The sequence below is a fragment of the Prosopis cineraria genome, unplaced genomic scaffold, assembly GCF_029017545.1.
Source record: "Prosopis cineraria cultivar Desert tree isolate PC_DT_omini unplaced genomic scaffold, ASM2901754v1 PC3, whole genome shotgun sequence".
Taxonomy (NCBI): Eukaryota; Viridiplantae; Streptophyta; class Magnoliopsida; order Fabales; family Fabaceae; genus Prosopis; species Prosopis cineraria.
The window spans coordinates 14,231,473-14,256,378 of NW_026555334.1; the positions used below are offsets into that span (position 1 = coordinate 14,231,473).

General features: G+C 31.2%; 1 protein-coding gene and 2 pseudogenes across 1 annotated transcript; all 3 read right to left on the reverse strand.

Moving 5' to 3' along the window:
- Positions 1–3,048: 3,048 nt before the first annotated feature.
- LOC129306736 (ras-related protein RABA1f-like) lies at positions 3,049–4,928 on the reverse strand (annotated as a pseudogene).
- Positions 4,929–9,168: 4,240 nt separating this feature from the next.
- Positions 9,169–10,253, reverse strand: LOC129305413 (WUSCHEL-related homeobox 6-like; annotated as a pseudogene).
- A 2,947-nt stretch (positions 10,254–13,200) lies between these two features.
- LOC129306104 (rac-like GTP-binding protein RAC13) lies at positions 13,201–15,162 on the reverse strand. Its single transcript, XM_054946465.1, has 6 exons — positions 14,912–15,162; positions 14,721–14,808; positions 14,526–14,635; positions 14,305–14,368; positions 13,785–13,849; positions 13,201–13,686 (listed from the first exon to the last, which is right to left on the reverse strand). The coding sequence occupies exons 1-6, from the start codon at positions 15,008–15,010 to the stop codon at positions 13,606–13,608; spliced, it is 507 nt and encodes a 168-aa protein (XP_054802440.1). The 5' UTR covers positions 15,011–15,162; the 3' UTR covers positions 13,201–13,605.
- Between the last annotated feature and the right edge of the window lie 9,744 nt (positions 15,163–24,906).

Below are 24,906 nucleotides of genomic sequence, written 5' to 3' on the forward strand. Positions count from 1 at the left end.
CTCCCAACTCAAATCCTAACTCAAATCCTCATAAATATGATAGATAAAGGAAGAGAAGGGCATAATTTACTTACCTTAGATGTTTGGAAGTCTCTAAATGTTCTTAAAGGTCCCAATGCATGTGCCTTAGCAGAGCAAGTCATGTTCTTCATTTTTCAATCTTCCTCCCTTCTGTTTTCACACGCAGAACACGAATTGATCAAATCTGATTTTTGATCATACACCACGGTGCACACAACCTCCCGCCACAGTGCATGGCATAGAAAGACCCAATCATGTTAATTTTATCTTTGTGCATTGAGGTGAATTGTCCACACATCATGGCATGTGACACAGAGAGCATTTCTTCACCTTTTCCTCTTCCTTTCTTACCCAGATGGCCTGACTTTACTTTAGACCCACATCTTCAGATGAAATCAAAAACACTAATTAGACCCTTCTATCCACACACCTCATCAATTCACTAATCACACTCATTGATTTAATTAATTATGCATAATTTTTTTGGATGTTACACTTTGGAAATTACTTGCAAATACCTAAAGTAAACACTTGCAATCATAAATGCATGTTCTCAAAGGTGGGAAAAATTGAATAAACCTTAATAAAACTTGAAACCTTTTATCTCTTCACTCAATTCGATTTCTTTAATAACCCTACTTGACCCAAGATTTCGGCCATCTACTATCATTGTCACCATGTGGCTTTACTTCTTTACTGACCTTGAGAACATAAGTTGCAATGACCTCATAATTACCCTAACCCCCTACAGTTACGACTACACTTATGCTCGATAAGTCAAGTTTAATAGACCAACATTCATCACTATCTTGACAAATGTCTTTCTCATTACCCCTTCTGATGAGCTTAGGAATAGAGCCACAAAATATAGGTAGCTCAAATTCTCCAACAATAGCTTTTTCTACCCAAACAATTCGACAGTGAATCAGTCATCACTTCCACCTATAACCAATGGCACATAAAAAAGTTAACATGATCTTTGTTAGTGATATTGTATACCAGGCCATGATCCATAGCTTGACCTAGGTTGAGACGTTTAACACCAAAATCATATGGGGCGAAATCTTTCTTGATAGCTTCATTGATTGCTAGTTGGTTTCTATTATCCAGTAGAGTTGCGATCATCATCTTTGCTGACCTTATAACAATTGGGCTCTAATTTGGATGTGTCTATTTTAACAATGCCATCACACCACTAACATGAGTATAGGCCATTGAAATGGGAATGTCTAGAAAAATTCATGAGCCATCATCATCACTATTAAGGTTCTCATCAAACTTCAACATTTTATGCATTTTATCGACGTCCTCTTCATTTATTATCAGTCTAGTAACTTTATTCTGTGTCACTTTTGTAGTCCTCCACTCTTGATTTGTTCCAATCTTTACATTATTCTTAGGTTTTTCTTTTTTATCTTCAACACTGTCATTTAATTTTGCCATTGTTTTTGCATTTGTGTTACTATTTTGTTGTTGGTCAAACTCGATCACAATTGAAACATGGTTCAGCATGTAAAATAGTTCACCCATAATGACCACAGGAGGGGTGTAGGCACTAGTTGACAAGTAGAAAGAGCTTAATTGAGATTTCATGCATAATCTGAGATATGGTTTGCTTAATCTCAATGATATCATGAGTGTGTTGTGCCGATGTTTGCTGATTGCGTTGAAGTAAAGATGAATGTATTTTCAAACAATGTTCGAAGGCCCCAATGCCTTCATTGGATTGGCTCTCCAGCAGAGCCATAGCTAGAGAGGAGGCTCTAATACCTTTGATAGAGGTAGAAGAGAAAGAAGGGGAGAGAGAGAGAGAAGACGCAAAAAGGGAAATAAAGAGTAAGAGAAAGAGACTATTCTATTCATAATGACCCATTATAACCTAGAAAACTATTCATATATAATATAACTAAATACCCAACCACCCTTATATCCCTAATTAATTTATTACTCCTAGTTTTCATGTATCAATAAATCACAGTATTTTTTTTGTCTCTCACTTTTCAAGGATGGTTTGAAAATTTCAATTTGAAACAAATCAATATTATTAGCCAGTGATTTATAAAATGAATTAAATTATGCTTTTAGAAAGTGTATAATATACAGGAGGGGAATAGTTTATCCATAGACCTAGTAATTATGAAATGGTCAAAGCATGGTTCAAGAAAAAGGGCATGGAAAAGGAATCAAATTCTTGCACATCAAAAATAAAATCTTATTTTGATGATGTAACAATTTTTCCATTCTTAACTTTTCTATATATATTTAACCAAACAGGCCGCATATATCTTACATAAATATCATAAAATCAGAGTAAGGAATTTCTCATGATTTTTCTCGCACACAACAAACCTTCGGAGTTTGGAAAAAGAGTTCAAAAATATTTATTACAATAATAATATTTTTCTCAGGATAAAACTAAGAATTAATAAAATATTAATATATAATTTAAATCTTGAATTATAGGTTCATGGTTAATTTAAACACTAAACTCATATTTGATATATTTTGAACCCTAAATAATTAAATTTAGGGCAATTTTGCCCCCATCATTAAAAAAACAAATGTCTATGTTTTTTTTTATAAAATGGATTTAATGTGTAATTTTCTCAAAGAATGTAGAAGGAAAAGAGAGTAAAATTTAAGAAGGATGGCATATCAAGCCCACTTTTTTTTTTTGGAAAGTAGCAACATTTGTTTTAATTTAATGGTGGTGGCAAAACTATCTCAATTTAATTGTTTAGAGTTCAAAATATATCAATAAGAGTTTAAAATTTAAATAACTCTGTGTCTGTAATTCAAAATTCAAATATATATTAACCCCATTACTAAATAATAATATAAGGATATAATAGAAAAATGTTAATAAATGATGCGTTAGACTTCTAAAAAAAAGTATAGATGATAATTCTTTTCCCCTAAAAGAACTCATTATGAGCAGACGAAGTAAAAGAATATAAAGTCGAATGATTTCTCTACAAAGTACAAACCAAAAGCTCAAAGCTCACAGTTTGATGCTCTCTAGACAATCCAATCTATACATGGATGTAAACAGCAGGACAAAAAATCGATGAACATATATATATATATATATGAGCATGCATGCTCAAGAAGAGCAGCATCCAGCATTCTTCACAGCTGATACATCATCACGAGACCCAACATTAATGGTCTGTCCCTTAGGCAAAGCCGAGGGATCATCCCCAATATCAAGTGCCTTCTTGCTTACCACACGATATATCTGAGACAGCACTTCTGTGAACGCATTCTCCACATTCATGGACTCCAGGGCTGATGTCTCCATGAAGAATGTGTTCTCTTGTTCTGCGAAGTGGTGGCGTCTTCGACGGAAACCGCCCGCAAGTGGCGGAGGTCAGCCTTGTTGCCGACTAGCATCACCACAATGTTGGCATCTGTGTGACCTCTTAGCTCCTTCAGCCACCTCTCCACGTTCTGGAATGTTACATGCCGCGTACGTCGTACACTAGTAAAGCTCCCACGGCTCCACGGTAATATGCACTCGTGATTGCCCGTACCTTCATTTAATGAAGAAGCAAATATATATATATAATATATATAGCGAAAAATCAATAAATATAACATAATCATCGTGCAGATTCAGGTCATGCTAAAATGTGAAGGTGCCTATGGATTTTATCTAAGTATTACTTTCTTAATTTATAAAGGAAAATCATAATTATTAGTTCATATAATTTTAAAGTGTTTTAATATAGGTTCTATATATATATTTTTTCCATTATTTCATGTCCCCTAATTTCCTTTTACAACATTAGCCCCCTCAAATTTTAATATGCCAAGAAAAACAGTGAAATGACAATAACAATATTGAATATGTTGACTATGACTAATGCCATTAACATGTGCTGAGTTGAAATATATCAGGATACTATAGCATTGATCACCAAGTCCTTTCATGTTTCATATTTTAATCTGTTGAATCGTAATTCTATCTCAACACACAAATCAATGTATATAACACTATTAGTGTTACCTTATGGTTCTTTTTGAATATATTTAATATAAGGACTAAAACTGATGATAAATTAAAAGGAACTAAAACAACGATGAAATTACAAATATTTATAGCAAACATGTTAAAACCACGTGAACCAATAGTTTATATTTTCCATTTATAAAGAGACAGGAGAACAAAAAGTTTGTTGTTCCTTGCACCAAAAAAAAAAAAATTTGTTTGATTGTTTCGATCGTGCTGATTTTATCAAATAGAAGGACACCTATGTGTAAAAACAAAAGTTATATTGCTTGATATCATGTAATATTAGCCATTAATAAATCTGATCTGACAATGGCCCCCTGTAAATAAAGAGTTTGATCATAACTATTAATCCTCAAACTAATGACTTATTACAAATTAAACATCACCATCAACTTCGTTTCCTGTCGTGATCATCTTAGGGCAAAACTTGAGATAGCAAGCTAATCTTGCAATTACAGATCATAAATCAGGTGAAATCGTAATTAGATTATTTCATTCAACAATGCGTAAGGCCACAAAATCACAATAGCAGATTTAATCTTGTAAGGGTAATCTTCGCGTCATGTCAACGCCACAATACAAATCGCTATAACGCCGGCTTCTCTCATCTCAACGCAATATTCATTATCGAATGCGAGAGTAAAATGGTGTGATCGAGGGCTAATTGACGAACCTTTCTTGACCGGCGGTGTCCCAAATCTGGGCCTAACAACCTTGTCGTCGACGCGAATGCTTCTGGTGGCGAACTCGACCCCAATGGTGGATTTGGATTCGCGACTGAACTCATTCTTGGTGAACCTCGAGAGAAGGTTGGATTTGCCGACACCGGAGTCACCGATCAACACAACCTTGAAGAGATAATCGTATCGTCTTCGGCTCTATACGCCCCCATTGCCCATACACGCTTTTTTTCTGTCAGGCTAGGGGGAAAATTGAAGGCTAACCAATTTTTTGATTTTTCCACATTTTCTCGGAGATTCAAATGGGCCCCTCCCTGAATTCTCAAATCTGAATCCTCTATGTGGGGATTTCGATTTGGATTCGGACTGTGTCAAACCTACCCAACATTTTAGCTTCTAACCATGCATTTTAATAACAAGTTATTTTTAACTTTCAATAATATTCTTACACCAAACAAACGGGATTCACGTGCTGTGTCATACTTTCTATTTCAATCAATAAATACATAAGTTAAGGAATCCAATTTACAAAATTATGATGAGTTCCTTGTGTGTGTATCTTATTACTCATTAATAAGATTGCTACTTTTTTAATTAACTTTGGTATCCAGTGTTAATGGAGGTATACATAGATTTAAGTATTATTCACCTTAAATACAAATAATACTTAAATAAAAAAAATACTATATCCTAGCATATTTTTTTTTAACAAGATTCGAATATAGTATTTAAAAGTGTGGAGTGCTTATGCTCGATTAATCCTTACTCCTTCCATTCAAAAATATAAGGTATTTTTAACTGATTTACCCTTATAAATAGTTACTTATTTTTCAACTAACCGTATCTTTCATATTTACCCTATTAAACACCTACAATAAATATAAGTCATTATCAAAGGGGCAATTTTGAAGAAAGACAATGATTAATCGAAAGACTAAAATATCTTACATTTTTAACATTCAACTCCTCAAAAAGTACTTTCTTTTTTTGACGGAAGAAGTATTTTTTTACTATATTATTTGGTAATATTTTGAATGAAGAAGCTTTTTTATATATATTATTTGGTAAGAAACAAATATCTTTGGAAAAAAATTGCTTTAATTAGGAAAGCTTCCTTCCTATTAAAACTCCACTCGACTTAAAATATAAGTGGTTAGTACTCACTAGCTAGTATCAAAAATGGATGGTTTGTCACCCAAAAAGCAAGGTACTAAAAATTGGATTGAATTGATCACTAAATCGATCGAGCCACCAGGTCATAGTTAATAGTTCAATCGAAGTTAAACTTAGGGCAACTCAAAAGGCAAACCTATCATGATTAAAAGAACACTATTTAAATAAAAAGACATTAATTATGAAAAATTCAACCAAATCCAAGATTAATATCTAATACAAGGTAGAAATACAAAATAATTATAGAAATACAACTATTCAAAAGTCTAATAATAATAGAATACAACATTCTTAATATTCTTCCTTACAATTACAACCCTTCAATAATTAAAAATTCTAAAACTAATAATTACCAACACCAAATTCATTATTAACTTCATTCAAATCTCTAGGCACTGAAGCATTAGGAGTTGAATGAGAAAAAACTAAAACCATTAGCAATTATCAAGCAATGGGGGCTACGAAACATTCATATGTTCATTACCTACAACAAACAAGAATTAATACTAATGAATGTGTGAAAAAATTGACAGAATTATAATATTATATACTTGTATTAGAAACGTGATAGTAAATTTAAACCTTTAGAATTCATCTCAAGAATTGATAGAGCATCCATGATTTCATCCAATAGGGATTCAAGACTCAGAGGACCCTCTATTATTCAAAGGCCAAGACTTAAAGATTGAATTCATTTCTAAATTATTTTTTAGTCTTTTTTTTAATTTTTAAAGTTAAGTTAAAAAAATTAAAAAACTGCCCAAAAAAGAGTTTTTAGAGTTTTTTTTGGAGGTTTTGGCAAAAACAAAAGTGACCCAAAATCCAACATGCCCGTTGAGTCGCCCTGAGGTGGCCGGGTTAATCTAGGTCATTGCTAGATAGACTAAATTAGCTAGAAACTTGAACGACGGAGAGGTCGGTTCATGGGTCAACCCACATGGTTCTGGTTTCCATTCTATAGTGTGGGAGATGTATTATATAATTAGTGATATTTGAAATCGTGTTAATAAAAAATCCACACATTATTAGTCTTGGACCTATTAAAAAGTAGGATGAAATAAAAAAAATAATTCCTTTATTTCTATTTATATGATAGAGAAAAAAATCTTTTTATATATATAAGTTATATTAATTAATTTTTTCACAAATTTTTTTAAAATATATTAAAATATATTATTTAAAAATATTTTCTCTAGTTTTATTTATAAAACATGTTTTAGAAAGTTTATTTAATTTCATTTATAAGTCACAATTATATCTTTTAAATAATATTTAAAATATATTTTTAAAATCACCCTTAATGAGAGAGAAAAAATAACGTGGTATTACTTTTTAAATTTATTGTATAGAAATATATTTAAAATTTTACATACTTTTATTTTTTTATATTGATATTGATAATGTTAATAGAAATAATTATAAAAAATTTATTAAATTTTTAGGCATAATTAATAAATTTTAAATTTTTTTATTATAATAAAATATATTACAAATAATTTATAAATAAGAATGGAGCAATAAGATTATAATAGTGAAGATGTTTGGATAATTAGTTAATGATGAGCATGATATGGTCACTTTTGTGAACATATTACAATAATCGCCAATACCAAGAAACCCAACAAAAGAACATGAAGGTGACTGTTCCTTTACCTACACCAAAAGCGAAACATGTAAAATGAGTAATTCAACATGCGTGCGTGCGTGTGGTTGATAGTTCAAGCAGAGAAGATCATATAAGAAGATATAAGTCAGATAGTCAGAAAACTCTGCTTCATCTATCCAAATCAATCGCTCTCGCCGAGTCAAGTCGACCAGACGCGTCAATCCGAACGCAAAAACTGTTGTCATCGAACAACACGTTATCCACTGTAATATAATATATACTCCATCGTCTAATTCGTCACCTATATATACCCTTTTTTTTTTTTTTTGACCAGCCATCACCTATACATACAGACCACACTTTTATGTGCAGTGAATATGTGTATATGTCACCTTCTAGGGGTCAACGAGAAGCAGTAAAGCCACGCTTCGACATGATTATTCTCACAGACAACATGGGCTTTCATTATTAAATGACTTACAGTGAGTGGGGTTTCTTCTCCATACAGAAATCCACATCCGTACACGCTAGTTTGGATTAAAGGATATTATGTCTAAAAGGTTTCAATTAAATCAAAACATATGGCAGCTGTTTTTTTAATGTGCCCTGGATATCTTATGGTTGAATCTATACTCAAATACTCGGAAGATTTATAACTGGATATTTGGATGGTTCGTTTTTTTTAATTTTTCTTAGTACTTGCAGTTACTATAGTCAGGTACTTTATTATTTTCCGCGCATAAAATTCGCATCCGGTAGATATAAATACGGATCGATGCCACATAAGCTTTACATGTCTGCAACGTTATGGCAGAAAGCAACCTAGGGTTGGCAATCAGGTCAAAAAAAGCCCAGAGCTGGCATCATACTACAAGACAAATATGAAATATCAATGAATAGTACTGACTTCAAATGAATATTATATATAGCAAGCTGCAACCCCAAACCAGGCAGAAAATGAGAAAATTATACCTTACATATTTAAAGCAAATGTTTTTTTCCCAACACATACACGTACATATCATTTTAGAATGATTAAGTTGAAGTTCTCACAATACATAAAATTAAATATCTCAGGTTATTGATAACTAATTATCAATAAATCTTATGATATTTAATTATATTGGAAGAGATTTTGTTATACTTTTTTTTTTAAAGAAAAATACACACTGCTTTGGTTTTCTAGTAGCAAGGTAATACTGCATCTTCACTGGTCATTATTGTCATCCCCATAGAGCAACTCAAAGTCTCAAACCCTAACACACAGGGACACGTACGTACAAAAAGATCGAGATCGAACACAGTTCGTATAGGACAGGAAGAGAGAGAACACCACATCTAATTAAATCCCATTTTCTCCTCCAAATATTTCTTCCTTCCAAATCTGCAAGGTGAGAGAATGAAGAAACGCAAAAAAGAAAATTTCAACAGCCCTTAACTTATGAGACAGCCAAATATAACAAGAAAAGGAGTTTCACAATAACGTGCGCACCAGATAATAAAATGCGCCGTGCTGGAGAGGCTGGACAGTGATGCCCCATTCGTCGACTAGCACCGGCTGACCGGAGGCGTGGATGAGCACGGCATCATCCGGCCTCCACGCCAAGGCTCCCGCAAGTTGAGGGGTCCCATACCCACTTCAAATGCGACGTCGTTAATGAACACCGTGGATTTCATCGTACCTCCAGGTGGGCCCTCTTCCGTCCCTGCCTCACACCCCAAACCAGATCGTTCCATTAGTCATCAAAATAACCTAACCATGCACACGTTCATACCAACACAAGCAAACAAACTAAATGAAAGACCTTGAATCTGCGCGAGATGGGTGTTGGGACAGTAGTGTGAGTGGCCGGAAGTGTTTGTGGGATCTGCATAACCTTCTCTTGGTCAGTCTTGGAAGGTGAATGGATCATGATTTCGTTCAGCAGAAGACTAGTGCAAGACCCAACATTGATTTGCTGAGCATGATCACGAGGACCTTCAGGTTGAGCCACACCTGATAGTTCAGAAAGGCAAAACCCTTGTGTAGTATTAGGAACAGGAATAGCATTAGCCAGAACTCCTCCACTTTGCAGCTGCAAAGGAAAGAAGAAAGGCTGGGCGGCGGATCAGAAGAAATGGGAACTACAACATGAAGGGACGTTAGAGAAGGAATTGATATTATTAGACACTAATCCCTTTGTGGATGGTATTATGATTTCCTTGGGATCAGAGGGATTGGAAAGGTTTTGGGTTTTTGATGGGCGTTATCAGAAAAGTTTTGGTTTTGGAGGTGACGAAGCTTGTGCTTGGATCTGGATTTACGGTTCTGGAACCAGTAGTAAGAACATTGGCATCACCGACTTGGCCATACTCTTGAAGTTGGGCTCTGATCTTCCTAATCTCATCTCTTGGAGGGTTCACCATCCCTGAGTTGAAGATGGCTTCCAGTATACGAATCTGCTCTGGTTTTGGGTTCCATCTCGGCTTTGGCTCTGCACTCCTCTCCTCTTCAACTCCTACTACAGACCCAAATGTGTACATACATGTAAGTTAAATTAATTTGGAAGCTTATCAATTATCATATATTAAATATTAACAGTGTTAAACTTGATTACAAACCTGATGTGTAAGTGGTTCTGTGGCAGCTTGATTGAAGTGAGATTAAAGAGGAGGATTTGAAGCTGTCGTGCTTCCATTGATGGTGGTGGAGGGAGTTGCAAGGCTTGGACTTGAACATGCTTGGCCAGTGTCTGTTAGAGTTATTAGAAGAAGCCATGATTGTTGAAGACGATCACCGAACTGAGGTCTGAATATTTAACCCAAAGAGAGAACCTAATCTGTATCAGGAATAGCTTGCCTTTTGTTCCTCAAGGCTAGCTAATAACTTCCAACATAATCTCTTAGATATATATACTCACTCTTGACTTATCCACCTCTGGCTGTTGTCCTTGATCTATTTTATCAGTTATTTAAGAAGTCACCTATAATTTAAGCAAGTGAAAAATCAGAAACAGGAAAGAGATATATAATTAAATGAAAAGGAGAACGGAGACAAGAAAAAAGTACCAATGCTACCCATTCCCTGCTCTTCCTTTTCAATTACCTTTGCATTAATAGATATCGAGGGAAAAGCAGGTTACTGTAAATTAAAAAGTAGAAGGGAATTGCCTCAGGACGAGAAGCAAATAGAGCAAGGAAAGGGAAATATGCTGGGGACTGAATTAGGAATCTTGGCTTCAGAGAGATGGCAGAGAAAGCTGTAATAAAAATGGAAGGAGAAGCTTTTTTCAGAAGAGGGTGGGTTTCTGATGAGTTTGTCTCTTTTCTTTTTAACTTCCAGATTCTCGTGTTGCTGGCTTTGCTTAGCTCGTAGGTGTATTAATGGTGGGGGAAGAGGCGGGAAGAGAGAGATTATTCTAATGGAGGAGATTGTTGATGAAGAATAAATAAGGATGGTTTCAAAGTCAAGAAGAGAAGAACGGGGATTTATAAGGTTTGATTGGAAATGGGTAGGAGAGTTAGTAATTGCATGAGACTGAGTTATTTTGAGTTTTGGATTGACTCGAGGGATCTTTATTGATTTGTAACTCTATTAATTTAAGCTTTTGCAGAATTTCATAACACCACCGATGAATTAATTCTCTATCTCTATCCAATCTCAATCAATCCAAGTATAGTTCTGACACGCGCGCGTCAACGAGTCTAGATACGCCTCAAGTTAATGTATTTTGGACTTTAACCCCCACATACAAACCCTTCACTCTGCCTGAATACATTGGTGTATATGTATCTTGATTAAGATTTCATTCGATATGATGGTGAAAAGAACAAGAATTTTTCATTTGATAATGGTAATAGTTAATAAGATAAAAATAAAGAAGATATATAGTGACAAATGATCATAGTATTCCCAAACCAAATAAAAACTACTGCCTCCTATTCTGAGTACATAAAATCTTTTTAACTAATTTGTAGTGATTTTTTGTTTTGGCATTTTGCTTTGTATATATAATTAATCAACCTAGTATTTTTTTTTTTAATAAATTACAAGTGACTCTCTTTTGTAACGCTTTTGGGTAATGATATAATTCTTACACTAAAAAAATAGTAAGTTATTAGATATTTGAAATTAACATATGCAGAGAATTTGTGATGATTTTTTTAGAAATACTCTTAAAATTTAATTATTAAAATCTAATTCAAAAAATCGAAAAATACCTCAATAAATAAGGTATTAAAGACAAGAAAATTTTAATACGTAAGAGATAAGAAAATGAAACTTCCTATTTAGAATCACACTATAATGCTTGTATTTGATAATTATATTAAAACAAACGCATACATCTAGGTTGACATTAAGGAGAAAATTTGTCTTTTCATATCATTTTCATCTTTTCATCATCCTCAGGGGGCCAATTGTCTTTTCCCCTTGGCCACCCAATAACATTCCTTCTGCTTTTTGGATGGAATAATCGGAACCATATTTAGCCCATCCCATGGCCATCACCTCCATTTTGTTTCCACCTTATTGGTTATAATTAGTCATAATTTGTCTCATGCTTAACATAAGCCAGACAAGTAGCTTTGTTTTGTCTTTTCTTTTTCCCCTTGACACATTCATGCGTGTCGCAAAGTGCATGTTGTGTGATGTTGATGTCAAACAACACGCGCTGTGCGTGTGAGAGAGAGAGAGTTGGGGGGGGGGGCTTAATACATGAAGATGGTAAACTGAGTCAAAAGATTGGGAATCAAAAGCATTAATGAATAGCATATCTACAGATTTTGACATATGACGTTCTCTGATCTGTGTTTAGGGGGAGACAGACAGGAAACGAGACAGAAGTGGGACTAAAATCGCATCAAACAAGTTTAGAAACTGAAGTAGGCCTTCCTGAGAACAAGTCCAAACTTGCTCTTCGACTTCTGCTTTTGGCCCTTTGCCCATAATTCCTTAGTACTTTCACACACTACACAGTTCACAAGTTCACAGTAAAGTGCAAATATTGGGCTTGGGTCATTATCATGAAGCCGAATAAATCAGTCCCTTCCGTACGACTAACCCATTCCTTTCGATTCATTTCCCCCTCTGCGACATTATTGGTCTCTTCCTTTCTACTCTACAGCCCCATCCTCTGCTTTGCTCATGCCCACGTTTACATTTATTGTTTCCATAACCTTTCTTTTAATCTTTTCTTTTCTGATTCTCATTCCTTTTTCTGTTCCTACCGTTTTGTCTGCACCAAAAATGACGCCAACATTAATCTCTTCAACTCTCTCATTCTTATGTTGCTGCTTGCTAGCTTCTCCCTCCCTCCCTCCCTCCCTCCTCTCTCTCTCTCTCTCTTCCTGGACTACCGCCTCAGTGTTAGTTTGATTTAGTTTGCACATGATATCAATAAATATTGAGTTTGGTGAGAATCTAAAGCAGCATGAGATGGACATGGGTGATGCAGCTTAAGTTGCGCTTTCACTAAATGCTAATGTGCCTGCAATTAATATTCAACATGCAATATATTGAATGCTTAATTTTGGTGCACGTGACTCCCCCATACATGTGTGTGTGTGTGTGGCGCGCGCGCAATGACTATTTTCTTGGGCATTTCATGAGAGATGGTGTAACTTTTATATTCCCACTGCAAATTTTGCCGTCTCCTTAAAAGATGCAAGTGGAAAATTTAAGAAAATATAAGTATCTAATCTTGATCTTAGGTAGATTCATGAGACGAGTTTGCAAAAAGAGAACTTCCAAGTACAGAACAAGAGAAATACAAGCTGCTAGGAAACTGCAGGATAACAGTTTAATTTAACTAAGGAGGACTAATCATTATTGAGACGAATTCCTTCCTCGGGCAAATATTCAAAATCACAAGAATTTTTTTTTTTTTTTTGTTGTATATTTAGAATCACTACCATTGATAAACGATAGGGTTTCAAATTTGTTTTATGGGAGAGTCAAAAAAGCTGAAACAAGAATGAGCACGTCCTTCTCTTGGGTTGTTTCCGCTTTGGCTTTAATGGCCTCAAAGCGACCTTGATTGCAGCATCAAAAACTTCTTCACGTTCTGAAACCAGGAGTATAAGAAAGAATAAAGCAACACTCTTCTTTACAAGTTGAATGCACTGTGTTTTTAAGATGCCTTTACCTGTTGCGTTTTGGAGCTGCATTCTATATATGTTACTGCCCCTATCAGTTTCTTGAGTTCTTCACCCTGTTCATACCAGCCATTTTGAATCCAGAAGAACTCTCAGAGATTTTATATTATATATATATATATATATGAATGGAAGTTTTGGAGATGTCACATGCCTGGGCAGTGGTTATTGGAGTGGCTTCTGGATGATCCTTCAGATATTGCTTGTCATCTCGCAAATCTATGGGCAAAAGTAGAAGGAAAATCAGTACAAGTTTTAAGGCAATGAGTTGAAGAAAGTGTTACAAGATTTCGATCGGGTATAGGTTTTGTCCTTCACTTCCTCTGTTTCTGCCATGGGGTATAACTGGGATAATTCAGAAAGAAAAATTGTGTTTGCACTGTACTAAACATAGTGCTATTATTCTTAATTACTGGATATCACCAGCTATTAATTTTACCTTGTTAGTTCTTTTATGTATATATTCCATGTCTACACTTTTTGTGACAAAGTATTGGCTTATAGAATCCCAAATATGAGGTATTTCAATGTCTGTACTTTTGGACCAAGACTTTTTGAAATTCTTATGTGATATTTAATGCATATGGGGGAAATGTTTTGTTCTGCTGGGAGGTGAAACAGAACAATATCATCACTGTATAATTACTATTGCTTCTTTGGTGAAACCATCTTACCTAGTTTTGTTCCAACTAGCACAACAGGCACATTTGGAGCATAATGTTGCAGCTCAGGTATCCACTGTCAGTCAAAGAATCCAACAATACCATCAAAGACAGTAAAAGTAAAAGTTGGTGATAGTAATCTGAGAAGAAACATAATTATTTTACAGAAGAAGTGGTTATAGACTTGTAAATAGAGAGAAGGAAGGCGAAAAGGAAAGGGAATGAAAAAAAACCTTCTTGGAAATGTTCTCATAACTGGCTTTGCTTGTGAGAGAGAAACACAGTAAAAACAGATCAGCTCCTCTGTAACTCAAAGGCCTTAGCCTGTTGTAATCTTCTTGCCCTGTAAAATCCATAAACTTTAACAATCACCATTCACCATCATGTAATAGAATTCATCCAATTTTCAGACCATCTCAGAAACCCACCTGCAGTGTCCCATAAGCCAAGATTCACAGAACTACCATCTACCATTACATTAGCACTGAAGTTATCAAACACCGTTGGAACGTAATCCTACCAATAAATAAAAACCACTAATCAGCTTCATTACTGGCTCTTTCAAGTTTCAAATCTGATTCACTTGCATATTGAGACACACAAAAATAGGGAAACATACTGTTGGGAAGGTATTGCTGGTGTAGGATATGAGCATGCAGGTTTTCCCCACAGCTCCATCTCCAACTGTTACACACTTGATAAATCTGGTAGTGATCATTGTCTTATCTTCTTCTTCCTCTCTTATGATCCTGAATGAGAAAAAAATTGCAGTGTACTTAATGGAGAGTTAGAATACTAAAATGCTCTGAAATATTTGGATGTGAAAGAAGTGGAAGGAGAGTCTTAAGTCTTAACAAGCCAGCAAGTGTTTCCTCTAATGATGGCACTAACGTGTAAAGCTTGTGTTTTCTTCAAGTGCAAGGACAATAACAGAGAGGCTAACAAGAGAAAGTAGGTATGGTGTTAGTTGGTTAAGTGTGTGAGAAGGGAGGGAAAGGATGATGAAAAGCTAGACATTTGCTTTTTAACCAATACGCTATGATGAAATTAAACAGTAAAATTAAGTGTGATTTGATGCAGAGAAGTCAAGATGTTAATTGTGATATATATCATGTGTGAATTAGTTTGGGCCCATAAAATTAGTTATGGGTGGTTAGCCCAAAAAAAAAAAAAACCTTGGCTATGGATGTCCCCAAGTGTTGTAGTTCTTGTAGGTACTTAACTTCTTATGTATTAAAGATTGAAGAATCAGACATGATTTTCTTTCTTCTTCTTTTTTTCATCCACGTGGATCTTCGTAATAAAAGCTATCATATTTAATCACGTCTAAAGTATTATTATACACTAAATGTGTGCATTTCTTTCCACAATATAAAAACTTTCTTTCACCTGTTGTGAAGGCTTAGCCTTTTTATTCGATCCAACTCTCATTAATTGAATTTTTTTTAATTTCCAAACTAAGGTGGTGGTTGCCGGTAGGACTATTTTGGCAAATAAAAAAGCAATAAATACCTATATCAGGACTTTAACCAGTAAGGCCACCAATTTGAAGGGGGGAAAAAAAAATCACCCGAAAATGATTTTTTGATGCCTCGTTCTGGAAAGGGCATTTGTGACCCTTCAGTTTGGAATGTAAATGCAATTTTGTCATTAAATATGCTTTTAATTGGTTGCTATCAGTAATGAATTTTTCCTTTCCATGTGTAATCTTACACCAAAATTAGGGCAGGTTCATGGCTCAAATCATTGGATTGAAATCCTCTGAAGTTAATATTAATGAATTTATGTAAAGTTTTCCTCTTTCAAAAAGGAAAGGAATATTTTATATTTTATAAAAAATAATAAAATGAATAAAAATACTAAAAAGAAAAAAAGAAAACTTCACACAAATTCACCAATCTCAACTTTAGAGGATTTGACCCAAATCATTGATAGAGCTACTTCCTGCCTCATGTCTGATTCTATTTTTCAAAAAAATTTACTACTTTTTTTCTGAGCAAAAGTTAAAAATTTTACCTTTAGTCTAGCTCTTCTCCAAAAAAAAGAAGCATGCATGCACACAAACATGTTAATGTAGAGTTCAAATGCGAGAACTCTTACAAATGAGAGAAGTGATATTGTCATTGAGATAACTAGTCATTAACATCCCTCATGTCTTGTATGTAAGGAAGAAAATAAATGATTTTTTTGTCATATTTATACACCATGCAATTAATTTATTTATAACAAATTTTACTTTTTACCTCCATAAAATTTAGTTAGAGAAAATATGTTATCAAAGCATTGATATGCAATACAGTCAAAGTCAAAACTTATTAAATTTTTAAACATATTTAATAAGTTTTAAGATTTTAATTAATTTCAGTAAAACATATTGAGAGTTACTCAAAAATAAGGACTATATATTATCCATTAATGAAGTTCTCGAGAAGAAAGAATTAATACATTAGATATTGGAATAATTACAATCAGGTCTTACATATGAAAATTAATTATCACAAGGTTCATTGATAACTGAACTAAACTGCATTGACAATAAGTTGTGGGAATTTTAATGTAATTCTCGCTTAAATATATATTAATGTAATTAATATATCATTATATATTAAATATATAGTGATATATTAATTAATTACCGAATGTGAGAAACGGAATTTTCAAAAATTGAAATAGACGCATTGCCATATTTGTTTTCATCAGTATAAATAAACTAATTTGATTATTTTAAAAAAACATAAATCAATGCCTGTTGATTAAAAATGAGAAATTTTTGAATTATTCAAAGGAAAAGTATAACTTTGAATTTCTATATTTTTTCAATTTTTATTATAAATTTTACACTTTTTTTAATATTTTTAGTCCCTATAATATTTTCATTTAAGGATTTAGAATATTAAAAAATAAAAATATAAAAACTTAAAATATTTAAAAAATATAAAAATTTATAAAAAAAAAATCGAATAACTTATAGAAATTTAAAATTATGTTTTTTCCTTGTATTCATGTGAAACTTTTATATGTGTGCGTGTGACGTTACGAGACCGAAGGCGATGAAGTGATTTGTTTTATCAAATAAAAAAAATAAAAAATGACTATTTTAACGAGGAGGCCCGCTAGTATGAAAATAAAAATGGTTTGCGTGTTTTGACGTTGACAATGGTGGGTGGGTTTGTGTGTGCTATTGCATTTATTTTTTCTTCGTTTGTTTTTTGTTTGTTTTTTTTTTCAATTCCTGGGTTCGCATATAATAATTTGCGGGTTCCTTATCCGGTCACAAGAACTTATGTTTGACCCAAAACACAAATTGTATGCATAAGAGTACTGCATGAATGTTGAAAAACTGTGGACTTCTATTTAATTTAACTGTAAATTTTGGGTATTTTAATGCCCACATCAAAATATAATAGGATTATAATTTTATATATAAACAAGTTATTTTTAATTTTTTTTTATAAAAATAAAGTTTAGTTGAATTGAATCATAAAATCCCGCTAATGTTAAGGTATGCTTTTAAGTTCAAAAAATATTTATAAAGATACTTACATATTATATACTAATAAAATTCTCATATCAATAACCATATATTATATTAATTTTTCAAATTCCATGTTATTCTGGTTGCCGAGGCGTGGACTAGTTTTTTATTTAATAAAATAAAAATACACAAAAAAAGAACACTAATTATCTATATATTATATATATTTCTTAAATTCTATATATGCTAAATGAGCAAATAACTCCATGAATTTTAGGTTCAATAGTATCATAGATCATAAACTCATTCAATATGTACATTATTCCTTTAACTTTTAAAATTGTGTAATATGGTCCTTACCATTAATAACAGTTAATTTTAACAGTTAATTGATTAAAAAATGATAAAAAAACTTCAAAACTACAGAAAACAGAAAATTATAATAAAAAAAACTCAAAAATTACATATAAGGATTTTAAAAGATAAAAAAAAGAACCAAAAATTTTTTGATCATTTTTTGAAGTTTATTTTCTTTATCATTTTTTGATTAATTAATGGTTTAAGTTAATTTTTATTTATGACAGTACACCATCTTCATTTTTAAAAAGTTAAAAAAAACAATTTAAAAGGATTTTTTTTTGTTGGGCTTTTGATTTCTGGTGAGGATAACAAGACTGTTGCAATAAATTTAAGATATTGGGTGTTGTTCACTTTCTCGGCCACTGAGTCAAAACTTTGAATTGCGACTGCCCTACCACTCAGTCTCTCTATATCATGACATGCATATGAGATCAAGATTCAAGAAGCTTCTTCATTTAAGGGGTTTATATAGAGTTGAATGATGCACGTTTTAATTACAGCTCAACCCGACGATGAAATGAAATTTGCTGACAAATTATTGTTAATTATATAAATTGATCAGGTGGGAACTAAAGTAGAATCAAACTTCTAGTCTTCCTTTGAAATAGCTTTTAATTGGTTTTCAAACTTTGACTTTTGACCCTAAAAGGGTCAAAATGTCTGCGCCTTTGGTTGGCCGTTCAATTCATGCATCCTTTTTTTTTTTTTTTTGATAAAACGATTCAATTCATCAAGTGCATGTATATATCCGCCCATATGGGTTATAATTAATGATGTTACAACCACTCGATTATGGCATACGTGCTTTTTTCAAACTATTTCTCCCTCCCATCCCAAATTCGCTTGAGCATTTTTGTTTGGTTATAATATAAAATTTCGTTTCCTTTTGTCTCGTGTTAATTTTTTTTTTATATGCAACCCATATTTACTGAGACATTTTAAATAGAGTTAAATGAAAATTAGATCTCAAAGATTCAAGAGTGTATGGACTTCTACATTTATTGTTAATACTCCCTCCATTTAAAAATATAAAGTATTTTTAATCAAATCTCACCTCAATAAAGTAGTTATCTACTTTCAAACTAACCTTATTTTTTAATATTTATCCCTATTAAACACCCTATAATAAATATAAAATTACTATCAATATGAGCACTTTTAAAATAAAGATAATAATTACACCTTAAAATATTAAAAATGCCTCACATTTTTTAATATCTAACTTCTCAAAAAAATATTTTATATTTTTTAACGGAGAGAGTATAATGTTTCCTTTAATATTTCAAAATGATACAACATAAAAATTAAAAAAAAGATCTAAAAATTATAGAAAATGATAAAAAATTACCCCAAAAAATGTTTATAAGAAAATTAATAAATTTTTTATAATTTTCTTGGTTCTTTTCCATATTTTTTTATCAACTAGTTATCAAAGTTAATATTTATTAATAATAGAAATAATATTGTATTGTTTTGAGATGTTAAAGGAAAACATTATATAAAAAATGAGTTTAAGGTTTTAGATGTTCTTAAACTTATGGTTTAAAGATAAATTTTTTATTTAATATTTTTAAATAATGTGTTATAAATTCTCTATACTCAATTTCTGATCTTATTTATAAGTAATTTTTAATATGTTTTACTAATATAAAAAAAATCTCATTAATTTTGTCTAAAGATTCAACAAATTTTTAAATTTACTTCTATTAAATAATAAATATATGTATTTCAAAAATGAAATACTTTAATATTTAATAATGTTCACTGCATGACAAAAAGGTAAAAATAAATATAGTAATCATTGATATGTTTTATAAATGGAACCAAAATAAAACTTTTTTATTATATAAATAAAATCACAGGAGTATATTAAATACAAATAATCAACTTAATATATACAAATAACATATATATATATATATATATATATATTAAATAGAAATAATGAACTTAACTATTTATATGGCATGAATTAGTTAAAAAGATCTTGTATTTAGGATCAAAGGGACTAGTATTACATAAGCAAGCGTGCCTAATTAGTGATTAATAATTATCATGACATCTATGCTCCGAAAAAGACTAATAACAAAAAACAAAATTGGGATCAAAAGTTGAAATGCTATTATAGATATATATATATATATATAATCCTGAAGCACGAAAATATCTTAAATTGAATCTAATTTTATATTTTATTGCCAAAGTTCCATCCATTTAGTTTTTTGAGTTAGAAAAAAAAATACATGATTAGCTTAATAAAAACAAGTATTTTAGCTAGTACAACTACTTGAAAATTAAATTACGCTAAAGGGTGTGTGCGTTTTTTTTATATAAGTTTTATATAATTCTAAGTAGGTATATTTTTTTTTGAAAAAAAACAGAGAGATGTGATGGATATTCTATAAAAGATCATTTTAAGTTCAAGTTTTTATATTGTCTCCTTCACTCATTTTTCAATTATAACTCTTTTTTTTTTTTAATCAGCCGCAATGTTTTAAAAACCTAAATGTATTACTACTAGCTAAGACTAATTTGGATCCCCTCTTTGCAGAACCATTAAATTCAACCATATATTTATTATATTTTAAATAGAGAATTTTATAAACTTGTATGGGCAAATAGCTCCACAATTAAGAGTTGAACTTGTACTTATCGTCAAAGTTGGTGGAAGTTTAAATTATTGATTCAGGGGGTGTTTTAAAAAGGAAGTTTAAGGCCACCAAATTTGTCATTGTCAATTCTTTTAAAAGTAAAAAAGAAAAAGAAAACACAAGTGTAGGCTCATTTCCACGAAGCCCACAAATGCAAATATGGGGTTAAAAGTTCCTCTGAATTTCCTTGGTCAAATTGTCAAACCATGCGACTGGTCTTTTTTAATTCATTTCTTTTTCAATAAATAAAACCCTTTTTTAGCATGCCACCCTAAGTCTGTCGAATTAATAAAGATGGTTTGCACCCTTAAATTAAAAAAAAAAATCTAAATGATAGATTTCATCTCTCACAAAAATGTAAATTTTGATTTTTTTTTTTGGTTCTCCATAAAAGTGTCTTTTTTCATTGATAAATAATATCATTGTCCAAAAAAAAAATAATCAAACACTCTGCCATTAATTCTATGAATATTCTTTCAATCACGAAACTTATTTGGGTCCATATATAATGTAATTTTTCTTTAAAAAAAAAATCAATCTTTATGAGCCATTTGTGGTATACTGAAAAAGACATCCTTTTCAGTGCATTACATTGAACCAAACTTGGTGACGCTTGCTTGTATTATGTCTAATGTATTGTTAATTAGTTGGTTGGTTATGTCGGGTTAATGTATTTATGTATGTATGAAGCACATAACATTGAGAATCTCAAATATTAAAATAAAAAAATGGTAGATTTGTTCACTAAATTGAATTTTCAAACACCTACTTAAAAACAAAGAAAGTAAGAAAGCTGCATTAATTCATGTTGGTAGGAGTTGATAATTTTTTTAAAAATACACTGGAAAGAACACAACTTTTAGTTGTTAAAATTTTATTGTTCTTATATTTTAATTGGTATTAATTCAGTATCTATAATTTTAAAATATCAAATAAATATTTATTCTCATGTTTTGGATACATACAAAAATGGGTTAAAGGAAATTTGACTTTCTTAATTTATAGATCAGAGAGTGTTTGTGATTTTAAACTCAATTTTAATATAATATTCTTTTTAAATTTTAAAAATTGTGTAATTTTATTTCTACAGTTAATAAAAGTTAATTTTAATTGTTAATTGATCAAAAAAATGATCTTAAAAATTATACAAAAGGATAAAAAAAATCCAAAAATTACAGATAATAATTAAAAATTACAAAAAAAGAGTAAAATTTTTTTAATTATTTTCTAATTAACTAACAGTTAGAGTTAAATTTTGTTAGTGAAAAAAATAATATTATGCTATTTTCAAAAATTGAAGGATAATTGTGCACCAAAAACGAGTTTAGTATTCTAAACACTTATGAATCTAATAATTTAGGAGCTAAATTATTGTTTAACCCTTCAAATACACATCAAATACACAGTTTTATTTTTCCAAAACATCAAATAAATTCAATATCAAGATCATAGCATTAACTTGAGAAGTAATGGTCGACAAAAGAATACCCTATCTTGGGTGAACTTTTATTAGACGTCTATTAGGTATTTAAAGCACCAAGATTAATTTTTTAATATTTTGAAATTAGAATAATCAAGTTAATACTAATTAAAATGCAGAGATCAAATCATAAATAGGTGAAACTTTAAAAACTAGTTTTCCTTTGACCAAACAAATTTGCTCAGCTTTTTTTATACCGAAAACTGCCGGTAGCAGCATTATTACTATTAATACATTATGATCAACTTTCTTTCGAAATATATTCATAGAAACAAATAAGTTTGATGAAATGTATTCCTATTGATCACATAAAATTCTTAATGAGATATCAATAGCGGGTACAATATAATTTTTTTTTTTAAAAAAAAAACACTCTAAAACCTTTTTTAATTAAAAAGTTGACAAGTAAGAAGGAAGACCGACGAGCGACGAAGGACTTCAATTAATTATAGTACCTGGTGGGACCCTCCGGCTCAAAAAATTGCCGGTTTTAATAGAAACCCACGATGATGAATGACCTGTCAATTTCAAATGTCAATATTATTATTAACACTAATCCATATTTTCTCCATCCATCCCCAAAGCCCTTACGTCACCCTACCCAAAAGCTTGCAGCGTGGCGGTCGCGTGATTGCTTGGATGACGTCATCGTCATGAGTAGTTGCTAAGAGCTGTATGTAATCACTGCTCCTATGCATTCGCCCCTGTATATCTTCCTAATTACAGGATTAACCCCGATCAGTTACATTTGAATCTCTCTTTTGATTTGATTCGTTAATTTGCTAATTAATTAACATAAAAAAAAAGGAGTAAATTCAATTATACCTTCCAAAAATATCCTATTAAACCAGACTTAAAATAAATGGAATTTTATTTCTTACACATCCAACATGTAGCATAGATTTGTAATTCATTCCTTTTTTATACTCATGAATTTCTTAATTATTGACATCATTACAATTTATTGATATATAAAACATTAAATATAAAAAATTCAAAATATATATATATTCATTGAAAATATTTTATTTCTTTTAAATAATTTTAATTTTAATTTAAATTATGTCCATGTATGGTTTGTTTGAACTATTATATTCCTTGGCAAATTTGGTTTGATTACTTTTATATGTCTAATGTGGAACTATTTACTATAAATATTTTATTTGAAATTGCTAATTTATTTTAATTAATCATCATCCGTGCACTGCAAGGGTTTCAATATAAATCAAGATTTGTGAGTACTTTGAAATCATGTTAAGAATATATGTGCTATTGTAGACTTAAATAAGTGAATATCCAAGAAATTGTATTCTTCTTAGCTGTACTCGCATGCATATGTAGCTGAGTAATGTGAACAAAATTATATTTTGATAGATAAAAATTATTAAAATCGACTGATCATTAGTTAATATCAATGTAAATTATAAACTATAACGTGTATTGGAAAATATACTTTTTACACATCATAAAAAATATGATTAATTTTTCAGATTTAGAGCTATGCAAGTGTATCTAATACCTCCTCTCCATAATATTCTTTTTGGAAAAAAATGATCTATCAAAATTTCAATTATCATTATCATTAAGATATTTATATAAAATATTTAATAAGAGTATAATTAAAAAATATAATTTTTTTTTAAAATTAATATTTCAATTTCAATTAACTTGTTTTAAAATAGTTATCAAACTCTTATATATCAATATATGGCTATCAATGGAAAATCTAGTAAATTATGCCAATTGCAAGGTGGGATTTTTTTTTTTTTACCTGAAATATATATTCTAATTTCTGTTAATCGCCATGGTTGTTAATTTGGACTTCCAGCTAAGATTAGACGCTCAATTATTGTTGAAAATAAAAAAGGCACGTCAGATTCAGACATCATTAATCACACTATACATATGTGTCCTTTTTAAGTTCTTTCCAGTTCAGAATTGGAGAAAATGCTGTTAATACCAAATTGTTTTTTGTTTTTACGTATAGTGTCATCTCTGATCAAATGATCATACATTCCATATTTAAAGCAATTATTTGATCCATCACAGGTAATCCAACTTTAATAACTCACACATGGCCCCTAAAAACATTATTGGAGTCCTTTTCTATATACTTTATTAACCCCTAAGCACGATATATAAAACACGGGGCACCTGTTATTTGGACACCTTAATCTTCATTCAAGGCTGTTTGTGGCACTAGGCCAATAAGGCTGTCACATTAGGCCTAAAAAAAAATTTACTTATACTTTATATAATCGATTGTTATTTCTTTCATTAAGCATTAATGTTAATATATTTTTATTAAGAAATTATTATTTGTGTTTATCCTATATAACTCATCATTAATTTTTTTATTAACCAATAGACCTCTTAAATAATTTAATATTTGATCTTATAGCTCAAAAAATAGAAAAGTGATATGAATATGTATAAGCAATAATATATTAAGTTTCTTAAATAATTTTGCTTTAGGTCTCATAGCTCCTTCATGCGACCCTGTCTTCAATGAGTATTTAGATTTTTCTTTTTTTGAGTTGGCAAAGACCTAAATGTTTCTTAAAAAAATATTTTAGCATTATACTTAATCTTAAATATAAGATAAATACTCCCTCTTGTTCTATTTATAGGATAGAGAAAAAAGAATT